Genomic DNA, 16,426 nt, shown 5'->3' with positions numbered 1-16,426 from the left:
ACTGGCCTTCCTGGCCACCTGGGCACACACTGGCTCAGGCTCACCTGCTGTGGACCAGCAGCCCCAGAAGAGATGCCTCTTTCCATGGAGCTGAGGCTCAATACACCAAGAGCATCCTGTGTAACCTTATCCCAAATTCTGAAAAGCCCCAAATTCAAAACAGGAAATTCTTCCTTTTTTGTCCTCTAACCCACTATCATTGTCTATCCAATTGCAGAGCACTCTGAAAACCCAAAAGAATTGAAAACATTAATTTGTTTCCCATTACTTTACTAAAATTCTTGCTTGTTTGCACATTACACATCCCACTGCTCAAAGATCTGCACTGGCACAAATTCCTGTCTGCAGGCACCACCACCAGCTGCTACACATCTACACGTTCAAAGCACATATCAGAGCAATAAACAAACTCTCTGGTCATAGCAGAAAGTCCCTTAAATACTCAGGCTGTTTATTTTCCTTCCAGTTCATTCCCATAAACAACGAAATAAAAGCCATGACGTACACTTAATAGTATTTTGCTGTGGGTACACCATGTTCAAAAGGAAGAATCTTGGTAAATACCTACACAAGAATACTAAAGCTGCTCTGAACAAAAGGAATTAGCATAATTTATTATGCTTTCTCTTCATGCAAAGAGAACTTCCAAAACAGAGAACAGTTTTTAACGTAAAATGAACTAGTTAGTTAGAAAAACAATCCCTTTTGTATAGCAACACCTTGAAACATATATTTCCAGAAGTTAACTGAGCTACATTTCTTCCATTAAACATAATTATATTCCTTATATATTATTAAGTATTTAAAACTCAGTTATCACTAATTTGAAGTGAGAGAGAATAACAGCATGACATAAACAATTAAAGACAAGTATATAAAATTTTACACAACACTTTACCAGTCTTTAGACTGTCATTTTCTTCCCAGTCCTTGTAGAGCTCTGTTTTAGTCTTCATGAAGTAAATCTGTTTGCTTCTAGACCATATTCTAAATCAGTTTATCAAAAATGACTGAGGGAAAAGTTCTCCTCCTCCACTTGCTGCATTTGCTCCACACAACTGAGCCACTTGACACGTGCTCCTTTTTCCAGACACAGCCCCTCTACAGCTCCAGGAGCTGCAGAGGCTGGAACAAAGATGCCATTTGTTAATGCCAAGTGTCACGAAGGCACCACGCTGGTGTTCTCCAGCCCAGCCCACAACCCTGCATTCCAGCTCATAATAAACAAAAGGATTTGAACAAACAGCCTCAGAGGCCAGGGCTCCCGTAACACACCACTGTTCTACTCTTGGGCAAGAATTCTTACTGGTGTTTTCCAAGTGCTGCAGGAAAAGCGTCTTACTGAAAGGACTTACTTGAAATGGGGCTTGAAGTACCCTCTTTCTGGCTTATTACCTAAGAAACCACAAAATTAGGTAACTCCAAAAATACAATTCAGATTTCCGTAACTGGCATTCCCTACTTAAAGGATGGAGATTTTACATATTTTTTGATCAAAATTCCTTTATTCTTCAAGCTATCTTGGGAATTTGAAACACCTAGGATATTAGAAGTTGACAACATTTTTATTGATAAAAGTACACAAATTCAGGAGTAAAACGTGAAAACCAGATCTTTGCACCAAATATCCCAGGCCAAACACAAAAAGCCATTCTTCTGCACAGACTTCAGCCCCCACACATGCTCTCTCACACTGCCTATTGTGCTGCTATGTGATGCCTGCAGCCAGGAACCAGCCAATTCCATATCCTAACCTAAGCAAGTCAGGGCACACGCACAACCAGACACTTTGTGAAGCCAGCTGAAAGAGATCAGTGGCACTGGCACAGGTTACCCAGGGAGGCTGTGGAATATCCCTCTATCCTTGGGAGATGTTCATGAGATGTCTGGACGTGGTCCTGGGTAACCAGCTCTGAAGAGCCCTGCTTGAGCACAGGCCTGGACCAGATCACTTCCAGAGGTCTCTTCCAGCCTCAACCCTTTTGTAGTTTTCTTGCACTCAGAGAAGTGTTAAAATACCCGGAACAGGAGAAATGATCAAGTGTGTTGGACTATTCTTTTTTCCCCAGAGATTGAAAAAAGAACAGTTCCTTCAATTGTTTTAACCTTCCTCCCCATATCATGTGTCAGAGCACCGAGCCTGGAAATGAGCAGCAGCGCCTTTGTCTTTCCCACTGATTACTGCTCGTGGATCCCACCCAAGCCCAGGTGTCAATAGTTTAGTCTCTGGAATCATTATGAGTTTAGACTAAGCTAGTGCCATGTCCACTACCAGGCACATTTCCCTCAAAAGCAGCATTTTCTTACTGCTGACGCACCACACCAATCCTCTTGCTACACAAAAATAATCTTCCACTTTGCTCATAACAGTACTACTGAACTGAAACCAGCGACTTTCTGTTTCCTTATCTGTGAGCATATTTGTGGTGAGGATGAAAAGAACTCGCACACAATGAACACAAGCATTTGTCCCATGTTAACTCTCTCACCCCTTCACCACTTGAAAACAATTTGCTTTTTAACATCACTGCTGCTCTTCTACCACACACTAATCCCAAATAGCAATAAGCCACATTACTGACACATATATATATAGATGTGTGTATATATACACACACACACACTATAGCTATACTAGGGATAGCTGTACTGACACTTCTCTTATGTCTCTCAAATTTAGCATGTCTGATTTTGTGGATGTTTTTCAAGTGGACTTACAGAAAAGATAGAGCAAAACTCTTTGGAAAATCAATATATTGCATTATGCACTGCGCTAAAAAAAAGCCCATTGCAACAGCAAAACACATGCATTCTCCCCCTCTTAATAATCAGCCTTCAAAGTAGACACCATTGCAGTTTTACAGCATGAGGACTAGTAAGTTAAAAATATGAAAATAAAGATGGAAGAAATGTGACTGAACTCTCATCTTAATGAAAAATCAAGTTTCAATATGGTAGTTCTTGCAGTTTCGCAACATCCCCTATGAGACACTGCACATTCACCAATGGAAAGTGGTCACTTTGGAAATTAGTAGAATTAACTGCTACTAAAAACCCTCTCAAATCAATTTTAAAGTGATCTCCAAAGGATTCAAACCAAGAGCAAGGAAGCCAAGGCAGCCTTGCTAAGCAGAATTCCACAGAGGAAGCCTGTGTCAAAACATGAAATAAGAATTTAAGAGTCTATGTATGACATAGAATTTAAATCAAATTCTCCATCTTGCTTTTAAGCAACAATGGACTAAAGGGTTTACAGAAATACCACCAATATGCATCAATTACTGCAAAAATGCCTAGAATTTTATTTTTAATAACATAGCCTTACTAACACTTTTAGCTAATGCAGCAATGAAAGCACAAAACTCAGAATAAAACAGAAATAAAACAGAAAAATAACATACTCTAATAAAATAGAACTCGGCCATTTAATTAGTCCTAATTTACAATTTGTTTTTTTGTGTGTTTCATGTAAATAATTACACCTTAAAATTAGATCACTCCCTCATCCTACACCTAACCAGCTGGAATCTGCAGTTGGAATGCTCATGTCATCACCTCACTACTGAGCCTTATGAAAGTTCCCACAAGGGTTACAAAGTGGAGTGACGAGATCTGGCAGGGTTCTACTGTAATTCCATTTCACAAAGTGTTGTGTGCAGTCATGAGCCAGAAGATAATTAATTTGCTGAAGGTTAACATAATCAGTTGCAAAGCCAGAAGAAACCATAATTGCCAATTTTCAACAAGCTATACTGAAAAGAGTAAGCCAAATTTTCAACAAGACTCCTTTCTTGAAAGAAAAAGAGGACAAAACCAATGCACAACCCACCCTCCTGCCCAGACCTCTGTCAACACAACCTGAAACATTTATGGCACCTCTTAATAGACTTCAATGTAAAAACTCAGCCTGGGTATAATTTGGGGCTTGCCAGTATGCAAAGACTGGTCTGACTTGTGCCACAACTAGCTAATGTCTTATGTCTAAGCTTAAGTCATCCTTTGTTCTTCTCTTCCCAAGGGTGTAGTTGGTATCTGGCCTTTTCATGACAATTTTTCCCTTTCCTCAGTGCCATGAAAGAGCAGCATTGTGGCCACAAAGTGGTCACTCACCTATACATTTGTCTTTCAGGAGATGCAAACACTGCTGAGCTCAGCCCTCCCAGAAGCTGTTGCAGTGGCCATGGGAGCAGATCTGCATCCTGCTGTCCCTGGGGACACGCTGAGCTATGGAACACAGCAGCTGTGGAACAACAGAGACACAGCCTCCATGGAAAAACACAGGAGGTTTTCTACCACTGCAAACCATTTTATGGTCTTCCACCAAAAGATTACATTTCTTAGAACTCCTGCTGTGGCTAGAACTGATCCCACTGTAATAGAGAATCTGTTTCATCTACAGCTCATAAGTATTACTCCCACACTCCCCCTGAAATCCATGACCTTTCCCAGCACTAGCCCTAGCCTTTATAATTATGTCTTAATAAAATATGCTGCAAATCATCTGCTGCATTATATGGTAAGATCAGACACTTGACCTCAGAAGCACTATATTGACAGATTAAAAGCAGAAATATTTCAGGAATTTTACCCTCAACCTAATATAAGTCAAGGCATCCTTTTACACCAGTGGCTTTTCAGGTACTGGTTATGATTTTATAAGCAAATTTAGCTGAAAATGCCTTTTATTTTTTTATCCCTTGTACTTTGAAAGTATATTGTGCCTGCAGTTCCCAGAGGCTTTTGAGAACTAAAATATCCCTTCTGTATACTGATGCTGCTCATACCTCTTTTAACCAAGACAGGCTACTAAACACACAAGCAAAACCATCTTTCAGCAAGAGTGAACACAGCAGTTCTCTTAAATAAATTTCTTCTTTGCTTTCCCAATGCTATATATCAGGATGACATATAAAATCTTTTTTTTCCCCAGCAACATAAATCAAAATAACATTTAAAAAGTCTCCAAAATGCTGACATTATTTCCAACATAATTTTAGATTTCCTGTTTTGAACATCATAATTAGTGGTAGAATATGAATGTTTTCACAGCACTAAGATTTGCCGTATCAATTTAAAGAGTAAAATGGTTCTAATATTTTCAATTCTGATACAAAGTAGAACATTTCATAACAAGAATTATGCTTCCCATGTTAACAGACTTATATTTAAGTAGTCAGTTGCCACACTGCACTAATTATGTTAAGTCTCCTGATTAATCATTTTTCTCTCTGCATTAGTCAAAATTAATGAAGCAAACTATAATTATATTTTAAAATTCAGCATTAATGATGTGAAGTCTATTCCCAGTTTAAAACATTACCAAGACAACACTCATACAGACTCTGGATGAAGTTTTTTAAAAGAGGGCAGTTCTTAATTTTTGAGGAAGCTGGTTTATTTCTTCTGTAGGGCTAGAGAAGGTACAACAGGTCTCTAGTTACAAAATTTCATTAATATTGGTATCATTTTATACTGGCTCAAATAAAGAGAATAGTTCTACACAGACGAGCTGTGAATACACTGACATACCCACAGCCCAGCTCATCATTTAATTACACAGCCGATTTAACTGATTACAACAGGAACAAAAGGAGGGTTTGTTTTTGTAATACATACTATTCTGCCACTTAGCAAGACTAAAGAGCACCAAGCCAGCTCAGAAAAACACCGGCTCTGACTGAAGGTGGCAGGAGCAGAACTTGAAGAGCCCCAGGGGACACAGCAGCTGCCCGGTGCCCACAGCGCAGGGCTGGCACCGAGCTGCTGCTCAGCTCAGCAGGCACTGCCCGAACCTCGCTGGCCCCACTTGATACTTTGGGAGTGTTCACAAACAAGCAACAGACGAGCAGCTCCTGAAATCACCAGATTTTACTCCCCAGCTGCACATATACTACCAGCCTTTGACTTTTCTGCCTTCTCTGGTGAGACAACAAGAAGTACAGGGATGAGTCCTAGCCCAAAAGTGTGAGAAAACCTCCCTGCAGCCTCTGCTCGCACCTGAACTTGAGCCCCCCACCAGGTGCTGAGCTCATGCTCTACCTGAGCAGGCACAGCCTCTGCATGGGGAGACCCTAGCATTCATTTTCAAGCTTTAAATTCAGTTTCAGCTCAATACACAACAGGAAACTAAAAAAATATTGTGAAAGTTGTGGCAGGATGAAAAGCATTTCTTGCTTTATTCCAGCAACAGCACGTTACACAAGTTACACCAGTTAGTACAGGCTGCTAGACAGACTGCTGGGATCCACACTCTGTGGTGTGGATCTCAGGCATCCCTCCGTCTACCACTGGGATACACTGAAGGAACCACCACACAGTAACAGTGAGAGGAGCTGCAAGACCCTTCTGTTCAAGTTCAAATATAATCCTAACACACTTAAAGCATTTCACAAAAAATAAAAATACTGAGCTACACGCTACAGCTCAGTTCACCATAGCTGAACAGCTTTCTTCAGTTACTCTCTGAGCTATTAATCTTTGAGCAGATAAATGTTTTAACTGCAGTAATGATATCTTAAGTATAAACAGGAGCCTCTAAGGGAACCCTCCGAAAAGTCTGAATGGCACCAAGAAGCTCATATGACACTAAACCTTCTCTTGGTGGCTCTGTGACAAGTTTGAGTAAGTCCACAGAAAGACATCAAGGCAAATTTAGATACCTGCCCTCTTGTACCAGTCATGTCTACACAGCATGGAACTGAATAACTGGCTACTTACAATATCTGTCATTCACTTAAAAATTAAAATTACATTTATGAGAGTGGAAGAAATGCTGAAATCCCCTCTGAACATGTGAAATCATTTTAAGTGTCAGGCAGCAGTAGATCCATGTTTTTTATGTTTATAGGAAAGTCTGGAGGAGTAAGAGACAACCAGATGAAAGGTTAACAAGTTTGTCAAAATGGCAGCAGAAACAGGGGAGGTTTCTTCATCTTTGCTATGAGAAAAGGAAGTTAGTGGTAGACAAGAAGGTTCTGTTGTTTTCGGTTTCAGTGATTGAGCACTGGTAAACAAAACAAAGTAAACAGCCATGGCATTTCCCATGAAAAACAGGAATTGGGGCTTCCAAGGCTGTCCTGCCTGCCTGGTCCCAGCCCCAAGCAGAGGGAAAACCCAGCAGAGCAGCTGCAATAAATCCCAGTGCCATACCTGCCAAATCACAATCAGGTTGCATTCATACTGCTAATTAGCAATAGCAGTATGAATTTCTTTGCCTCCACCTAGTTTGCATCAGTTAAAGCCTTTGTCAATATTGAACAACTTCCAAGTTTGGATAAAACAACCCAAAGGTAGGGAGAAAGAAGGAAGAAAAAAGATCAAACTTTCTGGCCGTGTATCTACGTAACACTGTACCAGTAAGAAAAAACATCTGCCTATATTAGATCCATCACCTTTTTTTTTTTTCTTCCCCTAAGGAAAAAAAAAAAAAAAATTGGTGCTAGGAAGCACCAAATTAAATTTTAGATGTAATCTATCCCTAAAACTTAGCAGTGTGTGCCACAAGATGTCTTGGTCTTTTTCCCCAACTTTTGACTCCAGTTAAGTACAGACAACACTGTCAGCACCACTGAGAGGCAGGCACAAAACTGTAGTAGAAAAAGACCACAAAACAAAAATGAAAAGGTATTTGTTTGAATCTTTTATTTTAAAGGACAATACAGGGTCAGAACAGAATTTTCCAAAGAGCTTATAAATCTCCTTCAAGTAAGAGATCACAGCAAGAGGCAGCATTTGGCTCATTCTTTGGATATTCTGAAAACACTTTACAAATATCCAGTGTTGACATAAGATGGCAATTATTAATTTATACTGCTGTTGCACAGAAACAATAACTTTAATAACCAGTGCATTAACAGGCATATCAGTAACACTTTCTTTTTACTGGCTTAGAACAAGATAAGCACTGAGGTACTTTGGTAACACAAACCAGCATCAACTCCCAAAATCAGTACTTTTATTTCAGTACCAATGCAAAATGAACTACAAAACATATGCTGTGAACACCTTAACAAGTTCCTACTGCAAAACAAACATGATGTTAATTCTAGTCTAAGCCTTATGCACAGCCATCAAGAAAAAAATTTATGCTGAAGTCAATAATGCATTGAACCTACTAATGATGATCTGCTTTAAAACCACTACACTCTGTTAAAGAAAAAAGCCAAACCAAAGAACACCACCCATAACCCAGAAAAATCTATTTGTCACAGATTTTCATATCTCAGAAGAAAATCACCTGAAATTTAAAAAAGCAGTTTTAAACTCAATAAACTGCGAAAGCCTACTTCATCTGATACAAACACTGATGCAATACTTTGGAAATCCCTATTCCAGTTTATCAGCATTAGCTCTAGGACAATACACAAATAAAGCCTTTTATGGATTCCAGTCCAGCCCATATAACCTATTTCATTCCCAAGAGATCTCTCTCAACCTCTCTGAATTTCATATCCCCCACAGAATCAAAATCCCCAGGAAGAGTCACGACTTGGTTGAGCCTGTGGAGCTGCACCTGGCAAACAGGATCCTGTTCCTTGGGAAAAGCAGACCCACTGCAGAACCCTCCCCTAGGGCAGACATGAGCTGCTCTCTCCACCAGAGAGAAGGAGGAACACACCAGCTGGGATTTAAACACACATCCACCCACTGTCTGCTGTGCCTGTAGACGTGCAATTAAGATATTCAGCACTTTGGGGAGGGTTCAAGTTTTCATTTGTGCAGCTCAGATGGACCAGGATCAACAGGGCTGACTGGTTACACAGGCATGAACCAAACAACCCAACCTCCACAAGACAACAGCTTTGAGCTCTAACTAAAATCAGCTGCAGAAAGAGCTTTGACCTCTTAAATTTTCTATGTGAAACTATATGGCCTTTAAATCCTTTTCTTGTCTAGCAGAGGTAGACAGAGTAGTCAGGCAGGAAATCTTCCCAAGAGGGAGGGGCAACACTCACTCTGAAATCCATCCATGGAAATTCAGCAAATTCATCACTGAAATTTTCATCAGTGAAATTAAACCCAAAATTACTTGCAAGGGAAAAACGTATCTTGGTTTTGAATTGTGGTTCCCTCTTACCATCAAAAACATTTCTTCAGTACATGTTAAAATGACAGCTTTGCATTTCTGATGTTACTACATCCAAAGCCAAAACCTTTTCTTGAAGCAAGGAACTGTAATGCAGCAAACCAAAACCATCTCTGTACACATATTCCTGAAAGGTCTAGCAATAGGATGGGAAACAAAAAGGATGAACATAATGAACATTCCTTCAATTACAACATCTTGGAACAATAAGGAGCTATCATTCCAAGGGCTTCAAACTGGATGAAAATCCAGCAGCCTTTCATCAACTCTTCCTCTTCAGCAGACGTACAGTTGTCTTCTTCTGTCACACAAGTCTGAAAGTGAATGAAAACTACCAAATATTTCTCCTGTTTTTAGAGTTTTCTGAAACCGTTCAATTTAATAACAAACTTCTTGTTATGACAGCAGTTCTTGAAAGAATTTACAAACAATTCAGTCTCTCTTAAAGCTGGGGAAAAATAATAATATCATTTTTCACTTCAATTTGTTTTACTGTAATCCACACTAAAGACAACAGCTTTTAGGGTGCATTAGTCATCAGTATAAACCTTAATCTACTTAAATAATGAGTAAAATTTCTATACTTTCTCCTTCTCTAGCTCACTTTATTCCTTGGCAGAGAAAAATTGAGGGGTGTAACTATTAAACACGATAAAATTACTCACACATACTCTATTTGCCACCACCCACTGTTTTGGAAGAGCACACAAAACCTAAGCGTTGACAACAGGAACCAGTGGTTCATATTACTGTGATAACATGTGCTATAAATGTAGAAAAACAAAAGCATCAGAGAGTACTTTGTACCTGAGGTACAAGAGGCTGCTTAATCCCAGGGTAACAGTCAGGCCACCTCAGACACACTGATGACAGGTTTCTCTGAAAAATGAGTCACCTGCACACCCTGGGGAAGTTCTCTCTCAATTAAAACAGTATCACAAACAGCCATTATTCTTCAGGTGCTATTGAGCCAGGTGGTGTTTCACTGAATCACCAGCTCCAAAAAAGACTCCGTCACTTTTTCTCAGATGAACAGACAAGAATTTAAGGAAAGGCACAAGACAAATACATGAATTTGAAACTCAGCTAATCAGGCTTTACTAAATTTAAAAACCTTTGGTGGGAATGCAATGACTGACCTCTCTGAGAAGTCCAAATCTACTCCAGTGCTGTGGATGCAGGTGAAGGCTGCAGAGCCCAGAGCTCCAGGGCTGATGAAGTGCAGCCCAAGCACTGCTGCTCAGCTTGGACACTGTAACCTCCACCCTGACACAGCCCACGCTGGGGCAGTGACCTGTGTCACTGTTTCCTGGTAATGCAGCACCTTCTGAGACTTGAGAAGCAGAATGCTGAGAATTTAGAAGTCACACCTAATGACAGTACCAATGCAAACAGTAAGAAAAGAGAATAAAGAAAGCGAAAGAAAGCAAAAGAAAGCGGGGGGGGGGGGGGGGGGGAAGAGGAAGTGGGATGTTTTAGCTAAGGAATGATATTTTAGGAGGATGATGTACCAAATTGCTAGAATAGAATTACCTCTCAGATTAAAGCATGCAAAAGTCATCATCAGTAAGGGGTATGGGATTACAACAGTCTATCAAATCTGATACCAATCTTCCCACCACGCTGCACCTGTTTTCCACCTTCACACCTGTATATATTACATCAGCACTATTTGATATCGCTCTGCTTACATAAGCAATGCTCAAGAAAAAAAAAAAGTAAAAACGTCAAAAGCCTAAAGGAAAACTCATAGAGGCAAGATATGGATGCGAAACAACTGCACATTCTTAATAAGGTGAAGAGAAAATAGAAAAAAATGGAGAAGAATAGGCTATAGCACAAGTTAGTGTGAAGGGTCTATGAACAGTAAATAACTGAAAAACTGTTTTCTCCAACACACAACTGAGACTTACCAGCACAAAAAAAAAAAAAAAAAAAAAAAAAAAAACAAAAAAAAAAACAAGGTATAAATTAGCTTATTTTTTTAAACTTTATAGCCTCCTTTTAGGTAACTCCACATTTTAGGGATATAAGGATCTGACACAGGGAACTGCCATATTTATAAGCCACTGTAATGCTGTGACTATCAGATATATCTGCTTTGTGGCCATTTCAGGACAAGCAAGGCAAATTTCTTATTCTTACATCTCAGAGGTAACTATGCCTCAGTGACACTGGTGTGTCATTACTGGTCCAGTCCAATATCAGACAGCTCCCTGTGCATCATTCAGCCATCAGTATTTTAAGTTCAAGTTTCTTAGCTCATATAAATAGAATACCAAATATTTACAGCTTTTCACATGGGATTGTAGGATTTAGCCCAGATATTAATTGAAGGACTTTTCACATTTGGCTCAGAATAAAAAGGAATGTTTGGGAAATAAGCTCATCTAAAGTTGTTGGTTTTTTTAACTGTGGAGAAAAAAAGAATTTAAAATTATAAAAGAGCTGCAATACTTTTCATGTTGGAGCCATTTTGTAATGTCTTTGTATTAAAATAAATTATTCCAAATAAGAAGCACTAAGTTGGTTTTTCTTTTTAGTTTTTAATTGGAAACAAAAGTTTTTCTACTAATCAGAAATCTATGAACTCAACTGATGAAAGCTGCATGACAGAAAAAAGGCAAGTAAAAATAGGATTGAGAGGAAAAAAATAAAAAATCCCACAGAAAAGTTGTTTTAAATTAGAAAGGAATCAGAAATTGCCAAAGCAGCTTAGTCAAATAAACAAAGCCCAGACCAAACCATTAAACAGGAATTCAACAGCAGCCAGAATGATTTGGGTATGTCAAATAAATTTTGTGTCCCCTTGTCCACCCGCAACCACCTCACATTCAAGTGCATTCTCATTAACCCTAATTCAATTACCTCTTCTCCAAGCTCCTCATATCATGAAATTATATCACAGCTAGGATGCAAGGGATTTGTTGCTATTTCTTAATAGTAGCAATGACTTTAGAATTTCTAACACTTACCAGCCAAAATTGCTCAAAAATATCCACTGACATACCAGTTAATACTGTTTCAAAATCAATTACTACACACCAGTAGCTGGAAATGTTACAAAGCTTATTAAGCTTTAACACAGACAGATTTTACCAAGGAGTACATTAAAAGATCAGAAAGGAAAAGACAGGAGGACATCATTCAGACATCCAGTCCTGGGTTTACAGTGCTTGTTGACTACATCACTGCTCTTTGTCTCCTGCTCTTCTGGAAGTTACTGCTCTGGGCAGAGCTGGTAAACAGGATCATGTGAGTGCACTGCAACCCATGACAGAGAAGCCTAGCTGCTGAATTTGCTCATGCTGCCATCACTGGCAGCTTCAGGGAATGTGGACTGGGGAGAACTCACAGGAACAGGGAAAGTTTGTCCACATCCTCAGCATTGCTGTAGTGGGTTGACCCTTGGCTGGCTGTCAGGTGCCCACTGACCTGCTCTCATTCCTCCTACCTGACTGGGGGAGAAGAAAAGAAGAAAAAGCTCAAGGATCAAGATAAACAGGGAGGTCACTCACCAATTACACTCTTAAGAAAAACCTACTTGGCTTGGGAAAACTAATTTACTGGCAATTAAATATAGCATAGGTCAGCCCATAAGATTTGGATTGTGCTGCTCCTTAATCCTGACACTCTTCCCATGCTTCAGCATGGGGTCCCTCCAAAGGGATACAGTCATTCACAAACTGTTCCAGTGGGAGCCTTTCCCACAAACTGCTGCTCCTGCCACAAAACCTGTTCCTGGTGTGGGCTCCTCTTCCAAGACCATTGTTTCTGCCAGGAGCCTGCTTCAGCATGGGCTCTCCAGGGTCTGCAGGTGGATCTCTGCTCCCTGCATGGACCTCCATGGGCTGCAGGGGCACAGCTGCCTCACCATGGTCTTCCCCAGAGCTGCCAATGACTCTCTGCTCTGGTGCTTAAACACCTCCTCCTGCTCCTCCACTGACCTTGGGGTCTGCAGAGTTGACTCCCACATATTTTTATCGCTCTTCTCTCTCACAACTGCTGCACTGGGGATTTTAGCATTTCTTAACCATCTTATCTCAGAGGTGTCACCAGTTTCATTGATGAACTCAGCTTTGGCCAAGGATGGGCCTGTTTTGGAGCAAGCTGGGCCTGGCTGTGTCTAACCCAGGGGCCTCTTCTCACACTGGCTACCTCTGCAGCCCCAGTTACCAAAACCCTGCCACGTAAGTGCAGTGGCCAAACAGAAACTCCCCCATTAAGTGAACACTTAATTTCAATATGTAGAGCATATAAAAACCCAAGTTATAAATGTCAGTCTTCCATACTTTAGTGCATAATCTCTCGATCCCCCCTTCTGCCCCTGAAATATCAAGTCTACCAGAAATTCCATTTATTTCCAAGAAAAACCTCATTAGGCTATTCTATCCAATGCCAAGATCATAAATCTGGGATAAAAGACTACTGAGATTCCATACTATTCTATAAATAACATTTTAGTCTAAATTGGAAGAGCACTTTGGAGCAAAGCTCCAGATCATCTCTATTTACTGCTCTCCACTTTGTGCTGGGAAGAGACTTGGAAGTATGCAAAGTTGGATTCCTTCCAGGTTCAACTATCTGAGAGATGCACTCCTACCACCAAGTTATGTTCTACCCAAGGTTTGATCTAGTCTGGAAAAAACTGCTGAAATACAGAGGAATGTTGAGCTCCCAGCTTTCCTCTCTCCATCTCTCCCTCCAGTGCTTCACTCCCTGCCAGCATGGACACAGTTCATGAGCCACTTTTATGTTAAATGCTCAGCCCAGGCCCAGCACAGCTGTCTTTTGATTTGCCTAAGTATATTTGCTCATTCCTCCTTTTAGAGCTTATCTGCACTATTTATAGAATGGCTTTACATTCCTATTAGTTTCCAGACAATGATTTTTAATACATGTTCCATCACTACAAATACTCCTCTGCAAAGCTTTACACATTATGTAAAACAGGCAATTATCACCGCACAGATTAGAAGGTCATTCCAATGCCTATAAACTAAATAGTAGTGGGAATTGGAGCTTGTGTAGCTTATTTTCTTTTTCATCTATAGATTTGGCAAGCTCCAGACTAGCATTCATCCCACGTTTTTCAAAACCTAGCCAGAGTACTAATTCACGGCACAGAATTGACAAAAACATATCTTTGAATTGTGCAATGTGTGATCCACACTACAGTCTGAACACAACATTTTCTTTTACCCAGTGATGTGACATGGTGGCTTCAAGACTTGATGCAGCTGCTGCATAGATGGGGAATTTTTTCAAAACATTTTAAAAGTCTTTTCAATGTACAGCTGTCTTCAGAAAAAGGAAAGGATTAGTCAGGTTTTTTCTTTATAGAAGGAGAAGAATTAGGACACAGAGCAATGGTGCAGCCATTTATACATCACACAGCAAAGTGCAACACCTGAAATCAGCAGGGAGCCCTGGAAGCATCCCAGGAACACCCAACACTTGAAAGTGATGAAGAATTGTTCCACCAAGCCAAACAATGTGACTTTAAATGAAACAGAAAATATTTTTCTAGGAGAGATCACAGCATATTCAAGTTACCAAAGTCCCTTCATTAGTACAAATAGTATTTCCTTTTCTATCAGCAAGAGGAAGTCTCAGATCAAGGCAACATCTCACATTCCACTTGAGACCTGTGAACTGCATTATAACCATGTCCTTGAGACTCCTGCTATTTCCCACTCAAAAACAACAAAAGCTTCACTTCCATTCTAACTGTGATAGGGATCAGAAAACCAGAATTATGAATTAAAACTTTGAAGTATTTATTTCTAATAAAGAAGCCTTAAACTCAGCCTTAAGTCCTGTAAAATACTTCTGGCTAAGTAGAGATAAAAAAGGGCTTGAAGAGTGACCTGTAGTCAAAATAGTTTGGGGGAGAATTAGCACATAGTAATGTGATGAAACTTGCCTGTTCACACTCATGTTTCTCTACAAATGCTTACATATTAATCTTGCTTGGTATATTAGGTACATCTCAAAAGAAAACTGTCTTATCTAAAAACAAGGAAAAGAAAAAGCAACCCATTCCCCCTTCAGTTTCCAGGGAATAAAAATATTTTCCAGTCAATAAATGCAGAAAGTTTTGTGGGATCTCATTTGCCCACAAAATTTACAGGACTCTGCTACTTGCTTTTGGAAAAATAATAGGCAGAAAGGTTGCATTCGACCACTCCATGTTCAACTCTAACTAATGCCTGTAGAGGTGCAGGGAAGGGAAGGTGCAGCCATCACTCAGACCACTATAACATGAATGCTAAGACATTTGATATTTAGATCCTTTAATGGAAACCTATTTTTCAGTGATGAATTAAGCCACAGGGAAATAAGGAGACTGTTTTTCCTAGTATTCCAGTTACATTTCATTAATATCTGCACTAGACTATAACAGTCCTGTGGCTAATGTGCCACAGGAATGGAGCATCCAGATTGTGATAAAGTTCAGAAAGCACAACAGTGACAGACAAAAATTACTGTTAAACAAAGGAAAAACAGCAACACACCAAACAACAAAACAAACTACCACACAGTGGGATCGGAGGAAAAAATCTCAGCTGCAGCACACAACTTTCACTCCCCAAGGATGTACAGTTTTAACTGTGTGAATCAGCATGATACCTGGCTTAAAAGCTACAAAACCCCTGAGTCTTCAGAACACCCTGAGACTAAAGGAACAGGTCAGTCCTCTTGCAGAGTTATTGCTCTGACCACCAATTCCATGTGCAGTGTGCACTCGAGCTGTTCCCAGGGGCAGCAGAGAACACCTCAACTCAGCAGTGGTATTGGGCAAAAAAGAGTACCCCAAGTCAACAAGCTGAATATCCACAAGCTTCTCCATGAGGACAGAAATCTGCTCATGGGAGCTGTGGCCAATCAGCCCAGACTCATTTTACACCAAAGCCCACTTGCACACATGGAAGCCTTGTGATAGGTCCCAAGATTTATACCCTGGCTTGGGGTGCAGAGTTAAGGGACTGTAACACCTGACACGGGGGTCGTGCTCTTCTCCTGGAGAGAAGACTGAGTAATCACATCTATTTCCCTTTCTTTGTTTGTGTTGACATGTAATAATGCTACAGAAAATAAGAGTAGGGGAAAAAAACCTGTATCACCTGGGCATGAAGCAGAAAAGGAGCAGAACCTGTTCCATGAGGAAATTATTTTCACCAAGGACCTGCCCCCTCCAGGTACTGCTAAAAATGCTTCATTAGGTGCTTTATTAGCAAGGAGATAACAGCAGTTTTGGGCATCTGTGTACTTATTTTCTCATTTCCATCAAGAATTTAATTAGCTGACATTAATTACATTTTTCGTTTGATCTGGAAA

The 16,426-nt window shown here is 40.1% G+C and overlaps 1 protein-coding gene across 5 annotated transcripts in view; it reads right to left on the bottom strand.

Moving 5' to 3' along the window:
• Positions 1-16,426, bottom strand: part of USP6NL (USP6 N-terminal like) — a 111,249-nt gene that overhangs the window by 64,948 nt on the left and 29,875 nt on the right. Inside the window, exon 1 of one of the 5 annotated variants that reach the window (XM_021530971.4) lies at positions 899-1,090. The exons of the other annotated variants lie outside the window; for them this stretch is intronic. Coding sequence (XP_021386646.2) covers positions 899-956 — 58 coding nt within the window. The 5' untranslated portion in view covers positions 957-1,090. Of the gene's footprint in view, positions 1-898; positions 1,091-16,426 lie in introns of those variants that run through there. 5 annotated transcript variants of the gene reach the window in all.

Source organism: Lonchura striata, chromosome 1A (assembly GCF_050655825.1).
Source record: "Lonchura striata isolate lonStrDom1 chromosome 1A, ASM5065582v1, whole genome shotgun sequence".
Classification (NCBI taxonomy): domain Eukaryota; kingdom Metazoa; phylum Chordata; class Aves; order Passeriformes; family Estrildidae; genus Lonchura; species Lonchura striata.
This window is presented reverse-complemented; position numbering and strand designations above follow the sequence as displayed.